The sequence below is a fragment of the Protopterus annectens genome, chromosome 1.part1 (genome assembly GCF_019279795.1).
Source record: "Protopterus annectens isolate FY-2018-M chromosome 1.part1, PAN1.0, whole genome shotgun sequence".
In the NCBI taxonomy this organism is placed as follows: Eukaryota; Metazoa; Chordata; order Ceratodontiformes; family Protopteridae; genus Protopterus; species Protopterus annectens.
In genome coordinates this window covers 1,526,336,376-1,526,354,657 of record NC_056726.1, presented here as the reverse complement: position 1 = coordinate 1,526,354,657, position 18,282 = coordinate 1,526,336,376, and the positions used below count along the sequence as shown (strand labels likewise).

The 18,282-nt window shown below is 39.0% G+C and overlaps 1 protein-coding gene across 2 annotated transcripts in view; it reads right to left on the bottom strand.

Annotated features, from left to right (window-relative positions):
* The window catches only part of PACRG (parkin coregulated), a 1,708,327-nt gene that overhangs the window by 1,541,651 nt on the left and 148,394 nt on the right, over positions 1-18,282 (bottom strand). Inside the window, exon 1 of one of the 2 annotated variants that reach the window (XM_044082862.1) lies at positions 8,126-8,310. The exons of the other annotated variant lie outside the window; for it this stretch is intronic. Within the exon in view, the coding sequence (XP_043938797.1) occupies positions 8,126-8,299 (174 nt within the window). The 5' untranslated portion in view covers positions 8,300-8,310. Of the gene's footprint in view, positions 1-8,125; positions 8,311-18,282 lie in introns of those variants that run through there. 2 annotated transcript variants of the gene reach the window in all.

Below are 18,282 nucleotides of genomic sequence, written 5' to 3'. Positions count from 1 at the left end.
ATTGCATTAAAGACCGACAAGTTAAAAATTAAAGTCTTGGCCAGTGTGCTTCTAGAACAGCATAAGGACTGCTTGCCCGTTTTCTGTCTCTGTCTCACTATCTCTCTCCTTGCCTGTTTTCTCTCTCTCTCTCCTCTTTTGTACCAAATGAATGACAGGCGCCAGACCAATCTGACAACTGTGGTTCATGGGAGTGGGGAGGGGAGGGGAGGGAATGGGAACACAGCTGCACCTTGCAAGCACTTTTATTGTGGAACATAAAACCCTATAAAACTGGAGATGTGCTGCTTACTTTCCACACTGTGACTGATTACAGCCCGTGCAATTTTTGCAACATACAGATTTTGCTAATTACAGATTTCATTTAGAAAAATGGCCTTTCGTACTGAGAGCACTAGCAAGCTGTCACATTCATTGTTTATAGCAAGCATGGTCACGGAGGTCAGTCATTAACAAACTGAAACAGTAAGAAGGTTAATATCCTAAGTGCTTGGCAGATCATCAAGTATAGCGGTCAACTGCAAATAAGGTCATTTCAAAACCTACAGAAAGCAAGCAAGGGAGTATGATAGGGTTATTATGAATAACGTTATTTTAATTTAGATAGTTAATAATTAACTGAGGAAATGTCAGCTAACATTTCAGGAATGCTGAAAAGTACGCCATAGTTTTAATATCATCTCCTCATCTGCTGTACTCTGTGTTCCTAACTCTGTGGAAAAGATGGAAAATATAACTGTATATTTATTATTTTGTTGACCAAGCCTGTGGATTGGTACTAGACCCTTTTCAGTCACCATGTGGACCATATGGCATATACAAGAAATACATAATACAATGCAGTTGAGAAAGCAACATATATAAGCAATTTGATATGACAGAAGCAGACAGTATAGCTGTGAAAGTAAACTTACCATAACAGCAGATGCTCGAAGGATCACTGATACAGTAGCCTTAGCTAAATCAGTTATATCCTGCTAAGGTTATAACAGCTGGCCAACTTCCAAAGCTTCAATGCACCTTCCATGTGCTCAAACTGTCAGGCAGGTCGAGCTGGGCTGACTAAAAGACAAGTTTGGGCACAAAGCCCTTCAGAGCTTTCCTGCCAACAGACAGAGGGAGGTTGAGCCCTGAAAGGACAAAGCTAGGAACAATAAAAAATAAATGTCCACACCCTGGCATAAAAAGCACACCAAAAGTAAAAATCAAGCATGCTGGAGGGAGGGAGCGGCTACTTCAGCAGTCATCATTCGAACAGCTACTGTTGTACTAAGTTTATACACAACTGTACTATTGCGGCAGCCTTAGCTATGTGGGTAGATTACAATAGCCAACTACATTTGGGAGGTGCAAAAAGAAGAGTCCAGGAGCCCCCAAACAATGGCCCTAGCAAAGTCTGATCTGGATCTAGACTAGGAATCAAGCTTATAGTGCTTTGTAGGAGCATGTAAAGAGGACCAAGTAGCAGCTTCTAGAAAACTTCAAGACTGCAACCCTTTCCAAAAAGCCATTGATGAAGCCAAGCCCCTGGCAGACTGGGCCTTGACTCTGCCTCGAATATATTTTTCAAGGTAAGTATAACAAAAAGTAATAGCCTTAGACAGCCATTTGGAAATAGTCTGGTTTGACACATGCTGCCCTTTCTTCTTGCCTTCACAAGAAATGAACAATTGATACAAAGATCTAAAAGATTTAGTTTTGTCAAGATAGTACCCAAGTTATCTGTGGACTACGAAGGCATGGAATATTCGTTCTCCCTCATTTTAGGTTCAAGAAAGAAAACATGGAGATGGATAGTTTGGCTTAAAGTAAAATTGGACCACTTTAGGCATAAAAGAAGGATTAGTTCTCAAAGAAACCTTGTCCCTATGGGAAATAAGATAGGGTTGATTCACCACAAGAGCTTGCAACCTGCTTACCCTTACTGCAGAGTTCAGAGCAATCAGTGAAACTGTTTTCCATGTTAAGAACTCAAGTCAGCCAATGTATTAGGTTCAAATGGAGCTAGTGTTAACTTCTCTATTACAAAATTATGATCCCGTCAAGGGACCACCATTTTTGCAAAACCTCTTTCATAAACATTTTGACATGATATTCCATTGAAAGAGGAGGATCTGTTGGCAGACATGCTGAAATGACCAAACAGGCAATAAACAAATCTTAAGAGAGGAATAAGAAAGACCATAAGATAGCAACTCACACAACTATTGTAAAGCCAGAGAACAATTATTCATGAATGGGTGCTGATTATGTTGCTGGCACCGACTAGAAAACCTTTTCCATTTGGTAATATTTGATTTTCTAGTAGCTGACTTTCGTGCCTCAGTTAGTACCTGCTACACGTCTCCAGTAAACAGGTACCTAAAAAGAATTAAGACCCCATCATCCAGGCAGTCAATTGAAGTTGATTGATGTTGCAGTGTATCAAACACTGTTTACTATCAAAATTTAGATTGGCACTTATGCAAAACTGGGGAGGTCGAAAGGCTGTTTTCAAGTTTTCGTAATGCCAATCCAGAAAATGTTCGACTCCACATTAGTGAATGGTAGTGTGCATTCACTGATGTGGAATCGACATCATGATAACAGATTGCATTACAGTGGGGATCGGGAAATGTACACTTTCCTTACTGTAGTGCGATCTCGAAGTTGGAATATATAATATGCAGGGTGTGTGGGGGGTGCAGGGTAGCTTGCCACCTTGTAAATAGGTCTGGTAACACTGGAACTTCCTGTGGTCAAATACTGATTCCATGTTACCATTTCTGAAAGTTTGGTAAGTCATCATTACCAGTTTCAGAAAACTGGTGTGATCAAAAGATGAAAAATTATTTGATTTTCCACATTTTAATAGTAAACCATTAAATACAGCTATTCTTCTGTGAGTAGATCCAGTCTATGAGGATGCTTGTAGTAATTGCTCCTGACCATTTCAAAACAAAGAGAAAACCACAGATGATTGGGCCATTGGCTCTTCGAAATATCAGAAGTAACATAGATATTAGTAGAAAGAGTGGGAAAGCATACAGGAATATTCCAGTCTAAGGAAAAAAAGGCATATGCATTCCAGGTCTGAGTCCTGATACAGAATCTTACCAGTTGATTGCTCAAACAGGATTTAAATATGTCTTCCTTGAGGAACACCCAACAGATAGATTAAATCTTGAAAGACCCCTAATCTAGTTTCCATTCGTAAGAGTCTACCCTGTCCTCATCAACTTGTCTGCCATACAATTTTACTCTGACGGAATGTAGGATGCCTGTAAAGTAAGATCATGTAGTGAAACTATATTCCAAGCTAACATGGATAGTCTGCAAAGGGGGTATGGCCTAGTTCCACCTTTTCCACCTTGCTTGTTGATGTACCACATGACTGTGGTATTATCTGTAACCACTTGAAAAAGTCCCAGGGACCAAAGATAGTTCAGAGATTTGAGTGCCTTGGTCAGGGCAAGCATTTTCTTAATATTTATATATTTATGTGCTTCCACCTGTCCGTAGTGTCCCATACAACCTGCACTTTTATTCCTCCTGAAACTGCTCCTCAAACAAATTTCAAGGTGTCTGTGGCGATTGACTGCTTTGGAGCAGGGAGGAAGAAAGGGAGACCTAAATTTAAGGATATTGGTTGTCTCTATCAAATAATTTCTCTTCTGACAAACCCCAATGCTGGGATTTGAAAAGATAAAAGTGTGCTGATGCTGATACCAAACAGATTTCAGATATCACTGTATCTTTTTCATGTGGAGTCTTGTTAGTGGTATCATGAGAAACACAAATGCCATGAGACCCAAAATCCTGAGGTATTCTCTCGCAGTGACCAAAGTCCGAGTGGAAGCCTTACAAATAGATTAAGATATAGATATATTTTTCCTGTGGAAGAAAAGCTCTTTAAACCTAGCTGACATCCCAGGAATACAATCCTGTTATCCTGTAGAAGGAGTCAAGAAAGACTTTTAAATGTTCTTCTGGAATCCCAGTTTGTATAAGAGCTCTCTCACACAAGACAGAGAGATTCCTGACACTTTGCAAAAGATTCTGCAAAGATAAATAAGCTGTCTAAATATGGAAAATGTGGATATCATGTAGTCTGAAGTCAGCTATAACTTATAACATGTAACTACTCTGAGTTTAACAGGTACTTAGAATGATGCAATGTAAGCAAATGGAGCTTTTCTCCCCAGGCCTCTGCTGAAAATGGGTATTACCCAGTCAGACTTTCCCAGTAAACAAAGACTAATAAATAATAACTGGAACTAGAAACTTTGTGAATACTCTTGAGAACTCGAGAACCGATAATGTGATCCAGACACACAAAACCTTAAATGCCTCCTTATTCACTTTCTCTTCTTACATACTTCTTCTGTGGCATGTTCTGGAGAAGTATCAGAAGAAATCAATACACTTTAAGGGGTATCCTGGAGACTTTGAGCTGGCTGTCTGTGTGAAATAGAAAGCTGAAGCTCAAGACAGAAAGATAACTCGGTTTGGGAAGTAGGAGCCAAGGAAGGCTGATGTGTCACTTCTCTTGGAGCAGAGAAAACTCTCTTCACCACCTCAAAAGCAGAATGCCTCAGGGAGAAAGAAACCAAAGACTCTAAGAAGACATGCTTCCAAACTGTCAACTGCTTCTGACCCATAGGCTAACCACTCAAGGCAGGGGTCAGAGCTAAGCTGTCAAGAGCCAAGGCTCTGAGTGGCAGACACTGCTCGGACAGTCTTGGAGTTGACTCCAACACCTCAGATCCAGTGCTGATGCTATGGCTCCGAGATTCATGCAGCTCTGATGTGCTCAGAACCAGTCCACTCAAAGGTGGTACCAAAGTAGAAGATGCAATGAATTTCAGATCCAATATGGATGGATCTGGGATATTCAGTTCCAACTGCTCTAAAACCAAAGGGAAGATTGGAGAAGGAGATAAAATAGGTGGGGTATTACTTATGAAGGTCTCTGGACCCAATGGGGTAGGAGCTGACAGAATCCCATTTGAATTTGTGTTGACAGAAATTTCCTCATCACCCTATCCACATCTGCTTTGGTTAAACTTCTGAAAGGTGTAGAAGAGGAATCAATGGATGAGGTCCCGGAGTGGTACTGTTTCTCCAGGAAAGGAGATGGGGAGTAATTGGATCCAGAGTGTGAGAAGACCGTATCCGAGGAGAACTATTTGTACTTCTTAGGATCTGAAGAGGTCATACCCGACATCTTAAATGTCGGATCCGAAGATGACAGATCAGAAGTTTTGGTCTTTGGATCTGATGAAATCAGATCCACTGACTTAGTTCTCTTAGAAGGCAGTTCCGAGCTGTGAGCAAAAGAGCCAGACAGGACAGATGGATGCATTTTAACCTCCTTCTTATCACCTTCCTTGGGGGTTTGAGCCCCAGATGCCATATCAGAGGATGAAGAAGGCATTAATCTTTATAATATAAATTTATTTTTCCAGTCAATAAGGCCCCTTGGATTAAAGTCCTTTTATATGTCACATGCGGTATTTAAATGGGTCGGGCCTAAGCAACATGCACACGAGTCATATATAACCGACACAGGTATCTTATGGCCACAGGCCTTACATTTTTTATTTTAAATCTGAAGGTGTTTCTGACATTCTTTATGCAAATATTAGCCAAAGAAAAAAAAGGAAATTGAAGTTTGTTTGTTTTTTTTAAATGTAAATGCTGGAAGGGATACAACAATGGTAAGTAAAATAAAAAAAAAATACCTAAAAGGTAGAAGAAAGGGAAAAAACAACAATGGTAATTAAAGAAAGATACACTGAAAAGTGTAACAAGGGCAAAAAAGGTTAAAGTTAAAAGGATAAGAAAGTTCTAGTGAATAAAGGATATGAATATGGAAAGCTACGAAGAAAACTATACAGTAAGCTTTTATTCACATTGTAAGCTGTCTGAATGACTTTTAAAGATTTATGTTTGCATAATAGTAATAATCCAGAAGGCAGAATTTGCAAGAAACACACTATTTTAAAGCACAACTTTTAAAACTTTGTTCCATCAAACGCTTTCGGCTAGAAAATATTAGACTTCTTCAGACATTCAAAATTCATGTGACAAACTCTTTTATAGCCCAACCCAACCACTTGAGTCTTAAAGACATAACATTATAAAACAACAACATATTAAAATGAAATACTTTTAACAATACATTTTTAAAAAGCATTTATATAAGTATTTATACATAACTATCTTATCAAAAGTTTTTAATTTTAACTCAAAAGAAATAGACACATCATTTAACCCTGGATAAGTAGATGCATTCAAGTGTAAAATCCACCACAACTCTCTATGTTCTAAAACAAATACCCCATGGTCCCCCCCCCCCGGGGGTGTTTTTGCAACTTTTCCAGTATGACAAATTTAAAACTATGGCTTAGGAATTCCTTTAAGTGTTTTAATTAAAGCACTGGTCTCTTTATGTGTATGCATATCATAAATGTGTTCATACACCCGTTGTTTAAATTTTTGCTCAGTCTTTCCCACATAATATGCAAGACAAGAGCTGCATTTTGCAGCATAAACCACTGAAGGGATGTACTGGCTTGATAGTCTCTTCTTAATGATCTCAAATTTTATATTGTTAACCATCTGCACTGGGTACCCCTATTCACAAACATGTTGCCCATAAAGTGTACTTCATTTAAGAAGTCAAGCATATCAGTTACCATTCTGGTGACCTGTACCATCTGTCTCTTTATAACAGCTTTTTTGACATGGTATGGGTGGTTACTTGTAAAATGCAAGTATTTATTTGAATATATTTTTTTCCTAAAAACACAAGCTTTTAAACCAGCTTCTATTCTACTTAATTCTACATCCAAGTAAGATATTGAGTTCACACCTAACTGGTACGTAAACTTCAAAAACTCAGTTGCAGTATTTAAAGATTGTACAAAGTCTGGTATTAAATCATCAGGACCATCCCAAGCAATAAACAAATCATCTAAAAAATGGACATACATCCCAACATACTTGAAAAAGTCACTATTAAAATAAATAACGAAATTTCCATACTAACATAACTACATTTGCAAGGCCCACAAGGTGAGCCCATGGCTACACCTGACACTTGTTTAAAATACTGGCCATCATAATTCAAAAAATTGTTTTATAAAACCATTTCAAGTAAATGTGAAATTGTATTTATCTTATCCTGTTCAACATGCATATATCAGTGAAATATTCAATAAACCATTCTATCCCAATATTGTGGGGGATGCAGGTAAATAAGTCTTTTACACCAATTGTCAAAAAAACATCCCTCTCTGAATTATTGTAGGTCATTACATTTCACCAAAAAATCCCAAGAATCCCGACAGAGATGTTTAACAGGAACCAAGTAATGTTTTAGTTGTTCATCAATAAATTTTACTATATAATACGTCTTTAAGGAAGTACCATCAACAATGGGTTGGGGGGGGGGGTTATATAAGTCTTTATGTAATTTTGGCACACCAAAAATTGTGGCCAATGTAGGAGCTGTATTACAAACATAATTATATTGTTCCGCAGACAGCTGACCCTGAGATAACATATCATATAAAAAACAATCTACACTATTATATGAAATATTGACTTTGTTCAGGGATGCCTCAACATAAGAGTCCTCATATAACAGTTGGAGCATGCGTTGGTTATAGTCCACCTGGTCCATAATGATGACAGCCCCCTCCTTTATCAGGCTGCATAAATCAAAAAGAGCCTAATATTTTAATGTCATCCATTAGTTTATGTTGCATAGATGTTAAGTTAAAGGAAATAGGTAGGGTATTATTTTCAAGCAAATGTCTCAAATCCAGTTCTCATGCATCCTCAAAGGTTTTTAACATAGGATGCAAGTCAGGGTTGAAAGTGCTGGGGATGCATTAATTTGTTGGTACAGAATAACTGTTGTTAAAATAAACAGACAAGTTCAGCTTTCTCGCATATAATTTAAGTCTATTAAAGTTTTAGACACATCAGCTCTTCTCATAGGTATAAATGTCAAGCCTTTACTGAACATGTCTGCATGAGCCTGAGTTATATTGTAGCTGCTAAAGTTATACACGCTGAAATCCCCAGTACAGTTTTTTATAATAGACAAAGAATTAGATGCACATTAGTCACCTACCAGTTCCTCTGGTTCTTGTCCAAGGAATGGGACATCCTCCTCTGTTGTTGGTTCAGTGGATAATTCACAGACCTGTAGTTGTAATTCACCCTCTTGTTCCGGATTTGTTCCGACCGTCGCACCCCGGCTGGTCCAAAGGGGCCTGCTGATTACTGAAAACCTGGCCATTTTCATCTCCACAGTTGTATTCTGATTGTCAGAGAAAGAAACAGTTTGTTGCCCTTTGAGTGGACTGGGGTATATACTTTATCATTTGAATAATCTAGTCTGTCCCTTTCCAACCTGCGTTTTTTTCCATTGGTTTATGGCTTTGCTCATACTGTCTATTTCGGAAAAAATTATGTTATACTGCACTTTAAATTGATAAAAGCATTAACTTGAATAATAGTTTCATCCATGGTCTTAACTGTTGAATACAGCTCATCCACTTCTTTATAATTATAATGAACCAACAGTTCCAGTAGCTCACAGCCATGTCTGTCATACATACTAAGTAAATCCTTATGTAATGGTGAATTCTCCACTAAACCAGCAGGGTACTTCAAGTACCGCAGGCCCTTTGGGACCTGCCTGCACTTAATGTATTCTCTAAAATACAAATTTTCATGAAAAAGTTTATGATCTCTGGTTAAAAGTTCATGATACAGTGTTAAATTATCTTCAATAGCTGTTTAGTGGGCCACACCCCCTGGAATTGAAGGCACTGCTGAATTAATCCACTGTTCCAACCTCGAGTTGTTTGTAACATTTGCAGTTCCAGATGAATTAGATGCATTGTATCTTACTGCGGTCTGGGCTTGAAAATGTTCCTGCCCAGGTAGAACACCATCAAAAGATGAATAAGAAGGTTGCACATGTGAATTCAGCTCTCCTGAGCCATTCTGCAAGCCACCATTTACTGTGTTTTGCAAATGTTGAGTCAGTTGCTGTATTGGCAAAGTTAAGTTATTAACAGAAGTTTGCAATTGATCAAACTCTGTCTGTGAGACATGCCTTGTATTCATCTGCGGACTGTCTTCTGCCATATTAACAACCAGCAACAAACAAGTACCAAAAACTGAGAGAATATTAATAATCCAGAAGGCAGAATTCGCAAGAAACACACCTTTTAAAACTTTATTCCATTATGCGCTTTCGCACAGGAAATACCAGCCTTCTTCAGACATTCAAAAATCATGTGACAAACTCTTTTATACCCCAACCCAACCACTTGAGTCTTAAAGACATAGCATTATAAAACAACAACATATTAAAATGAAATACCTTTAACAATACATTTTTAAAAAACATTTATATAAATACTTATACATAACTATCGTCTCCAAGTTCAGAGCAGAAGAGCCAGACAGGTCTGATGGATGCTTTTTAACCTCCTTCTTTTCACCTTCCTTGGGTGTTTGAGCCCCAGATGCCATATCAGAGGATGAAGAAGGCATTAATCCTCATAATATAAATTTATTTTTCCAGTCAATAAGAACCCTTGGATTAAAGCCCTTATATATGTCACATTGTTTGTTTCTTTCGGCTTTTCCCGGTTAGGGGTCGCCACAGTGGAACTCCGGTCCGCTAATGATTGGTAGTGGATTTTTACGTACCGGGTTACCAGCCCTGACGCACAACCTTCAACGAAGGCATGCCCCGCTCATGTATGCCTCCACACAGAAGACGCTCTAGCTGAGAATCGAACGGGACAACGTCTTGCTAAGAGGCGACAACGCTACCGCAGCACCTCTACCACAGTCCTTATATATGTCACATGTGGTATTTAAATGGGTCGGGCCTAAGCCTTACATTTTTTTTTTTTTTTAATCTGAAGGTGTTTCTGACATTCTTTATGCAAATATTAGCCAAGGGGAATTTTTTTTTAATTTAAATGCTGGAAGGGATACAACAATGGTAAGTAAAAGAAAAAAAAAATACCTAAAAGGAAGAAGAAAGGGAAAAAAAAAACAACAATGGTAATTAAAGAAAGATACACTAAAAATTGTAAGAAGGGCAAAAAAGGTTAAAGTTAAAAGGATAAGAAAGTTCTAATGAATAAAGAATACGAATATAGAAAGCTACAAAGAAAACTATACAGTAAGCTTTTATTCACATGGTAAGCTGTCTGAATGACTTTAAAGATGTATGTTTGCATACTGTTTGGTTTGGTCTGAAGAAATGAGCATTGTACTCCTGAAAGCACTGACAGTGTTTTAATAAATTATAATTTTATTTTACCCTGGCCATGTGTCGGACAACTTACTGTATAGTTTTCTTTGTATTATTCATTCTTATAGTAAGCAGTCAGTTCATCTCAGTTGCTGGTGCTGTTTGTATATGAATACAGGAAAATATAAAAGTTAAATTCTTATATTACTCACGAAACACAAACTAAACTCGAGAGCTAACACAGAACAACTCTGAACATGAAAGCAGCAAACGAGATCTAAGGTATACTAGGGGACTAGTGCATTATGGGTAAGAGCGGAGCTTCAGATCTTTTAGTGTTCCACGAGCTATAAAAAAGCGGCAGTGTCAGATCTGAGGGTTGGATCCAAACACAGTAGTTGACAAATGAATGAAAGTGACAACATCAGATCTACTCCTATCCAAAAACATGTAAGGAGGAGTAGATACATGCTTGGTTTTCTGTTTCTTTTTAACAGGAAAAATGGGGCCAACAGTGTTACTAATGTCAGTAGCAGTTTTCCCTAGGATATATACAGCATTCTGATACAATAGGGAATCCTTCCCTGTTAACCCTTCCACAACCAACAGGAGGGGTTCTCCTGTGCCCACCAAGGGGAGCTCAATAGTCTCAGAGTTTGTGGCTAATCCTCAGTCCACAGTGGCAGTAGGTGCTACACCAGAGGGCTCCAAGGTTAAAGATGAGTGGTTGAAAATACAAATGGCCACAGCAAAGTCACCTACCTGTGCTGAGGCAAGTTGCTAGCCTGCTGTGGTGATAGAGGCTATTTGCTAGTGGATGGAAGAAGGACTGACCATGGAGACAAGTAGTCTGTCCCATGGTCAAGCTGAAAACAGTGCCTCTTTCACAGAGAAGGCAAGCAGGAAATGCTGGTAAACAGTAAAACGACACTTTAAAATACTATTCCAGCCACATCAAAAAGAAACAAACACAATTTCTTCACAGAAAAAAAATGTTTTCAGTTACTATGTACTACTTTTAAACTGACAGGAAAAATGAGCACGCTGTTTAAAAGTATGTCACCTTCACCTGACACTCTAGTTTTAAAATAACTTTCTTGAAGAAGAAAGTGATAAAACAGCAATACAAATAAGAAAATGGAAGTTTTTTTTTTCTCCAGAAGGAACTTATCTGCCCATCAAAGAAAGCACAAACCGTCAATCCTCAAAAGCATCAGAAGAGCATACTCTTCAGCAACAGTAAAGCTCTGAAGGGCTTAGTGTCCAACCGTGTCTTTAAAGTCACCTCAGCTTGAGCTGTCTGACAGTTTGGGCATGTGGAAGGTGGAGGGTTCCCTGAAGCTTTGGAAGCTGACCAACTGTTATATCTTTGGCAGGATGTAGCCCATATACTTAAGTCTACTGCAGCAATGATTAATATGATGAACAAACATAGTGTGTTCCAACTATGCTCATTGTTTACACTGTATATATTTTATCTGTTATGTATAGCATGTTTCTTAATCTGCTACTATCATCTTACACTTTGTAACCAAAATGTTGCCATTACTTTACTTTCTGTACTGTATGTAGCTTTTATCCCCAGGACTCCACTGACAATGGACACCAGTTGTCCAGTCGGATTATCCTGGTAAACAAATGTTAAATAAATAAAAATAAATACATAGACAGTGATATAATTATAGCAATATAATATACATGAGGGTAACAACAGAGGTAGAAAAGAGGTACTAGTTTATGTGCCAGTGCAATATACTGTAAGTAAAACAGGACCAAAGCAATGTCTTTGAGAAGCTGGCAGAAGCTTTGCTACTGAAGATTAAAGCAGGCCTAAGAGAAAGAAGGAAGAGAGAATATGATTAACAGATATGGAGCAGCATATTATATACAACTGTATGCATGCAATTATTTATTTATTTATTTAGTTATCTATCATTTCTTAACCATGTTAATCCCACTAGGTGGTATTTATACCACTAGGAAAAATCTGGCCAGGGTATCAGGAAACTTCCGCTACCCTTTTCGATGGGTGCTGTTGGATCTTTTGCATCCAGCTGAGCTACCACCAACTCAAGCGGATTTGATCTCCGTTTAACATCTCATCCAAATTAGTAGCTGCCTAAAGTAGGAGAAAGGCTATGCAATGAGCAGGTCTGGTAAGGTTTGACAGGCAAACTTTGAATGGTGACTGTTTAAGTGTAGGCTTTACCCGGTGTCTTTGTGGCAATTACATTTGCATCTGACCCACATATGTGATTTTTGAAGGGTGTGCAACACTGTAATGGAATCAGGTATGGTGTTCAAGGAAGTAGAGGAAAGTTTGTAAAAGGATATGGCATTGGTTTAGAAGATTTGTAAAGGTTGTCAGCAGTACTTTTACTTCACATCTTTCTTAGATGGCTTTCATTTTTTCTTAAATGACTGCATTTCTAATACACGTGACAGCCAAGCTTGTTGTTTATTACTAGATAAACCAGGGCACCTGCATTTATAACTTAGGTGTAAGAAAAAAATAATGTGTTTGCAGATTATGATATACTAGTCCAGAAGAACACATTTTACTCCATTTCATCCAGTGGCTGCTCGGCTGTCTTTCCTTGCCACATATTACAATGGTTTTCCAGCTTTAATCACATCACTATTCACAAACACTTGTTTGATTCTAACAGCAATCTGAGTTACTCTTCTTAACTTTGTGTAACAGGACTTGGATGTGGGACAATTACAGTTTGACATTACAGGGGCCAGCTGCCCTCTGCCGCATGCAAACAACAATGAAAGATACAGCTCAGCTGAAGGGCATAAACAAGTGCTCCCGAGGACTGTGACATGTGACCGAAAATAGTACAGGATACATTCAGTTGCATCAGCTGGCACTCCTGCTGAGTGGCATTTCTTAGTTTAAGAACAGATGTGCTGGACATTAATGAAGACTCATTTTTCACCAAGAAAGGCAGCATAAATAAGCGAGCAAAATAAAACAATTAAAATCAACCAGCATGATTACTGCAGACATCATTTACTGGGGAGGGGGACTTAGAATATCACTTTCATTTAGTACCAAAGGCTGGCAGGATGCCCAGGCATACAATGATTCCTAATTTCACTTCCTCCTGGCAGAACGGCAAGCAGATCATTAACTGTGTTGTATGCACTGGCATTGTGTTTGGATACAGTCTGCCTATTTATTCTGAGGAGATGTCAAAGAATGAAACCCATCCCCCACAAATAAAAATAAAAAATAAAAAGTGATCCCAGGAGTACTGTTTCTTTCCTGTCTACTAATCTGTAATCACTCAGTTGATGAATGAATACACTCTTTGGGAATAAGTAATGAGATAACTAAATAAATGGGAGCATTTTTTTTCCATTTTTTTTATTTTGACTAAGTAGATAAGACTCACTATACCCTATGCAACTGGTTTCAGGGTAACTCAAGCAATGGATACTTAAGTGACCTGCTAAAGACAAAGCTTGCAGGTGAAAGTCGTCAACATCAAATCTTGGGAGGTAAGCTTTAGTTCCAGCTTGTTACCCTACTGTTTATACTTACACTGATGCTTTCTGCTATCAGTGCTATAGCCAATGTGATTCTGGTGATAAAGGAGTGTTCAGGGGTATAAACGGCTAATAAAAATATATCAGCCCTCTGCACAAAGCAATGTTCCATGCATACCACTATTACAAATACGCAGGCATGTAGAAAATGCTTTTAGATATGCATTTATTGGTTGCTTGATTAATGCAACTCATCAATAAAGGCACACTCAGCTGCCATAGCTCATTTAAGTGTTCTTTGGAGGGAGGGGGGGGTGGGGTTTAATGATTAATAGAAGATATGCATAAAGCACTATACGACATAAAAATACCTATGCCAGCAGTGAGTCAACAAAGCATGTGAAAAAACCTGCGTATAACATTAAAATGGCCTCCTTTTATGTGTACTTAGGTATAATAACAGTGAGGATATTAATCAGCTATTGTTCAAATAATTAAGGAATTGAGCAAGAGCAACATTATGTGGCAGAAAACATTCTATTCCATATGGGAAATCTAAGAAAAGGCAGCATGTTTTATTTCCTTTTATTAAGTTATAAGATTGAATAGATAAGTTACAAAATAAAGGGAAGTCAAGGGATGGCTTTGTCCAATTTATGTTTGTCTTTGTATTTGTTAACCAGGTAAGACACACTTGACACAAGCATAGCCAGCTTTAGATACAGGTGACTTAGGTCGCTACCTAGGGTGCTATTTGACCAAGGGTGCTTTTCCAGCTTACTCCCCTACTGAATAACACTCCTGCCTTGGGACCCCGATAAAAGCTGCTGCTGCTGGGGCACCACAGGAAAGCACTGCACAGAGTGCTTAGATTCTGGGCTTCCCGCTCAGTCCCACCCACCACAACACAAGGTGGGACTGAGCAGAAAGCTCTGAACCTTTGAACAAAATGTTTCAGTAATGGAAACCATATTGGAAGTCTGTAACTAACAAGACTGTGAGGCTCTGCAAGACAATGCCATAGTCAGAGTGCAGTTTAAGGAGAAGAGAGTTGGTTGCAGCATTCAAGTTTAAAAGAAAAATCTGGCAGTCAACCAGATAACATGGGCAGATGGCTCTGAAGTAATAATTTGAATTGGTACATGCCAAGGCTTGGAATACTGTATACTCTGGCTTACAGCAAGTGTAAAACTGAACTGGAAACTGTTATGTCCATTATTATGGCTTTATTTACTTATTTATTTTACTATAATCAACTATCAAGTCCTTATAATTGCTGGGTATGGGGACTGTCTGTGAATGTAAATTGACTTACCCTGGAGTGATGTTTTTTTACTAAGATAAACAATCAGTATTCTGGCTTTGCAGGACTAATATGCATTTGTGTGAAGCAAGTGGGAACATGTTACTGTGGCTGGTTACAGGGTGTTTGCACTACACAGATAAGAGATAAATACACTATTATGGCCGCTATATTTTTAATTACGATCAAACATCTGAAATATACACAGTCATCAAAGTGGTTATAACTAATAGGTATGGTGGGCAGTCTGTAGATGAAGTTGACTGATCATGCTTTCATTTGCTCAATTTAAAAAGTTTATTAATCTGGCTGTGCAGGATTAATGTGTATCTCTATGTCTGAAATAAATCTGAAGTTTGTTACTGTAAGCATTATTTTTCCCCAAAAATAAACATATGAGCTCTGCCCAGTCAACAAAGTGGCTATGATTGCTAGGTATGGGGGGCAGTCTATGCATAAAAAATGTCCCTGTTATGATTAAGTTATTTTTTAACAGTTAGCTTGGCAGGACTTGTGTACTTCTATTAATCAAGCAGTGAGGGTGTAGCCCTGTTTTAAAAACACAATCAGGCAATCTGGGGTATATGTATGCAGTCAATAAAGAGGCAGCAATTGATGGGTATGGAGGCTGTCTGTGCATAAAAGTGGCTTAATCCTGCTGTTGTTTTATCACAGTTAAATAGTCATTGAATTGGCAGCAGCAGTGTCGCACAATGTATTACATTTGTAACAATAAATGTAACATGAGCATTGCTATGGTTAGTACGTTACTGTGTGGGGAGGATTTGTATTGTATCTAACAGTAACAATTTAGCCATAATTTTTTCACTTTTCATCATAGTTAGACATACGCACTGTACACAGTAAGAGTCCATCTTCAATAATCTTGGCAGGCTGTATGTGAAAGCAACCAACTTTGGTGCAAAGTGGTACAGCAGGTACTGTTTTTCTCTCACAACACTTGGCTCTCTGGTTGAGTTCTCAGTGATGTTTTCTTCTGTGAAGAATGAGTATATCCTGTATGGCTCTGTTTGGATTTTATCTAGGCTTTCTGTTTTTTCCACAACCTGAAGATATGCTGCAGGTGAACAGGCATCTCTCTAGTTTGCCTGTAGGCAAGAATGCAGTGTTTGTCTGTGTGTGTGTGTGTGTGTGTGTGTGTGTGTGTGTGTGTGTGTGTGTGTGTGTGTGTGTGTGTGTTTGTGTTTGTGTGTATGTCAGGGTTAGTGTCAGAATATGTACAAATATGTGTCAAAACTTGTGGAAAAATAACATTGCCAAGTCTATCTGTATTTGTAGTGTCTGTGGTTCAACAGGTAGCACACTCAGATTTGATGCTGGAAGATCCAAAGGTACTGGATTTTATTTCCACGTAGGGTACATGGATTCATTTTTCAATACTGACACAGCACTACAGCATAATTGGAGGGGTTGCATTTCTGAGTATACCATTTTTCAGATGAAACTTTAAACTGAGGTCCCATTTGCTTGAGTTGGCAAGAGCTCAAGTTAATGTAAAAGATCCCGCAGCACCTACTGAATAATGAGTATGGGAAGTTCTCTGGTGCCCTAGCCAAATGTCCCCTAGTCAGTATGAATGCCACCTTGGGTCTCCCTTAGAAATAACACAATGGTTTAGTGCAAGTAACTCAATCAACAAAGAGTAAATAGATAAATAAATTAACCAGTGGTCACACACAGTACTGGGATGGTACATAAAATGTCTTCTTATTCATACCTCCCAAAGACCCCCTTCTTGCTTCATTCAACTTCTTCCACTCCATATGCAGCAAAGTACTTCTTCTACTCTATTCAAATGTAATCATCATCATCTTCTTTCGGCTGTTCCTGTTAGGGGTCACCATAGCAGATCACCTGTTTCCATTTCTTTCTGTCCTCTGCATCTTGCTCTGTCAGACCAACCACCTGCATGTCCTCTCTCACCACATTCATAAACCTTATCTTAGGCCTTCCTCTTTTCCTGTTACCTGGTAGCTTCATCCTTAGCATCTTTTTCCCAGTATACTCAGCATCCCTCCTCAGAATATGTCCAAACCAATGTAATCGTGCCTCTCTGGCTTTGTCTCCAAACCTTCCAACCTGGGCTGACCCTCTAGTATACTTATTCCTAATCCTGTCCACCCTTGCCACACCCAGTGCAAATCTTAACATCTTTAATTCTGCCACATCCAGCTCAAACTCCTGCCTTTTTGTCAATGCCACTGTCTCCAACCCATATAACATAGCTGGTCCCACTACCCCCTTGTAGACCTTCCCTTTCACTCTTACAGGTACTCGTCTGTCACAAATCACTCCTGTCACTCTTCTCCACCCACTCCATCCTGCCTGTACTCTCTTCTTCACCTCTCTTCCACACTCACCGTTTCTCTGAACTATTGACCCCAAGTATGTAAAGTCATCCACCTTTGCCACCTCTACTCCTTGCATCCTCACCATTCCTCTATCCTCCCTCTCAGTCACACTCATATATTCTGTCTTAGTCCTGCTGACCTTCATTCCTCTTCCCTCTAGAGCATATCTCCAGCTCTCCAGGGTCTCCTCCACCTGTTCCCTACTCTCACTACAGATCACAATGTCATCTGCAAACATCATAGTCCACGGGGACTCCTGTCTGATCTCGTCTGTCAACCTGTCCATTACCATTGCAAATAAGAAAGGGCTCAGAGGTGATCCTTGATGTAACCCCACCTCCACCTTAAACGCATCCGTCACTCCCACCGCAGACCTCACCGCTGTCACACTACCCCCGTACATATCCTGTACCACTCTTGCATACTTTTCTGACACTCCTGACTTCCTCATACAATACCACAACTCCTCTCTAGGCACCCTGTCATATGCTTTCTCTAAGTCTACAAAAACACAATGCAACTCCTTCTGACATTCTCTGTACTTCTCCTTCAACACTCTCAGATTAAAGATCGCATCTGTAGTGCTCTTTCCCGGCATGAAACCATACTGCTGATCATTAATCATCACGTCCCTTCTTAACCTAGCTTCCACTACTGTTTCCCATAACCTCATGCTGTGACTGATCAATGTAATCCCTCTGTAGTTACTACAGCTCTGCACATCACCCTTATTCTTAAAAAACGTTACCAAAACACTTTCTCCATTCCTCAGGCATCCTCTCACTTTCCAAGATTTCATTAAACAATCTGGTTAAGAACTCCACTGCCATTTC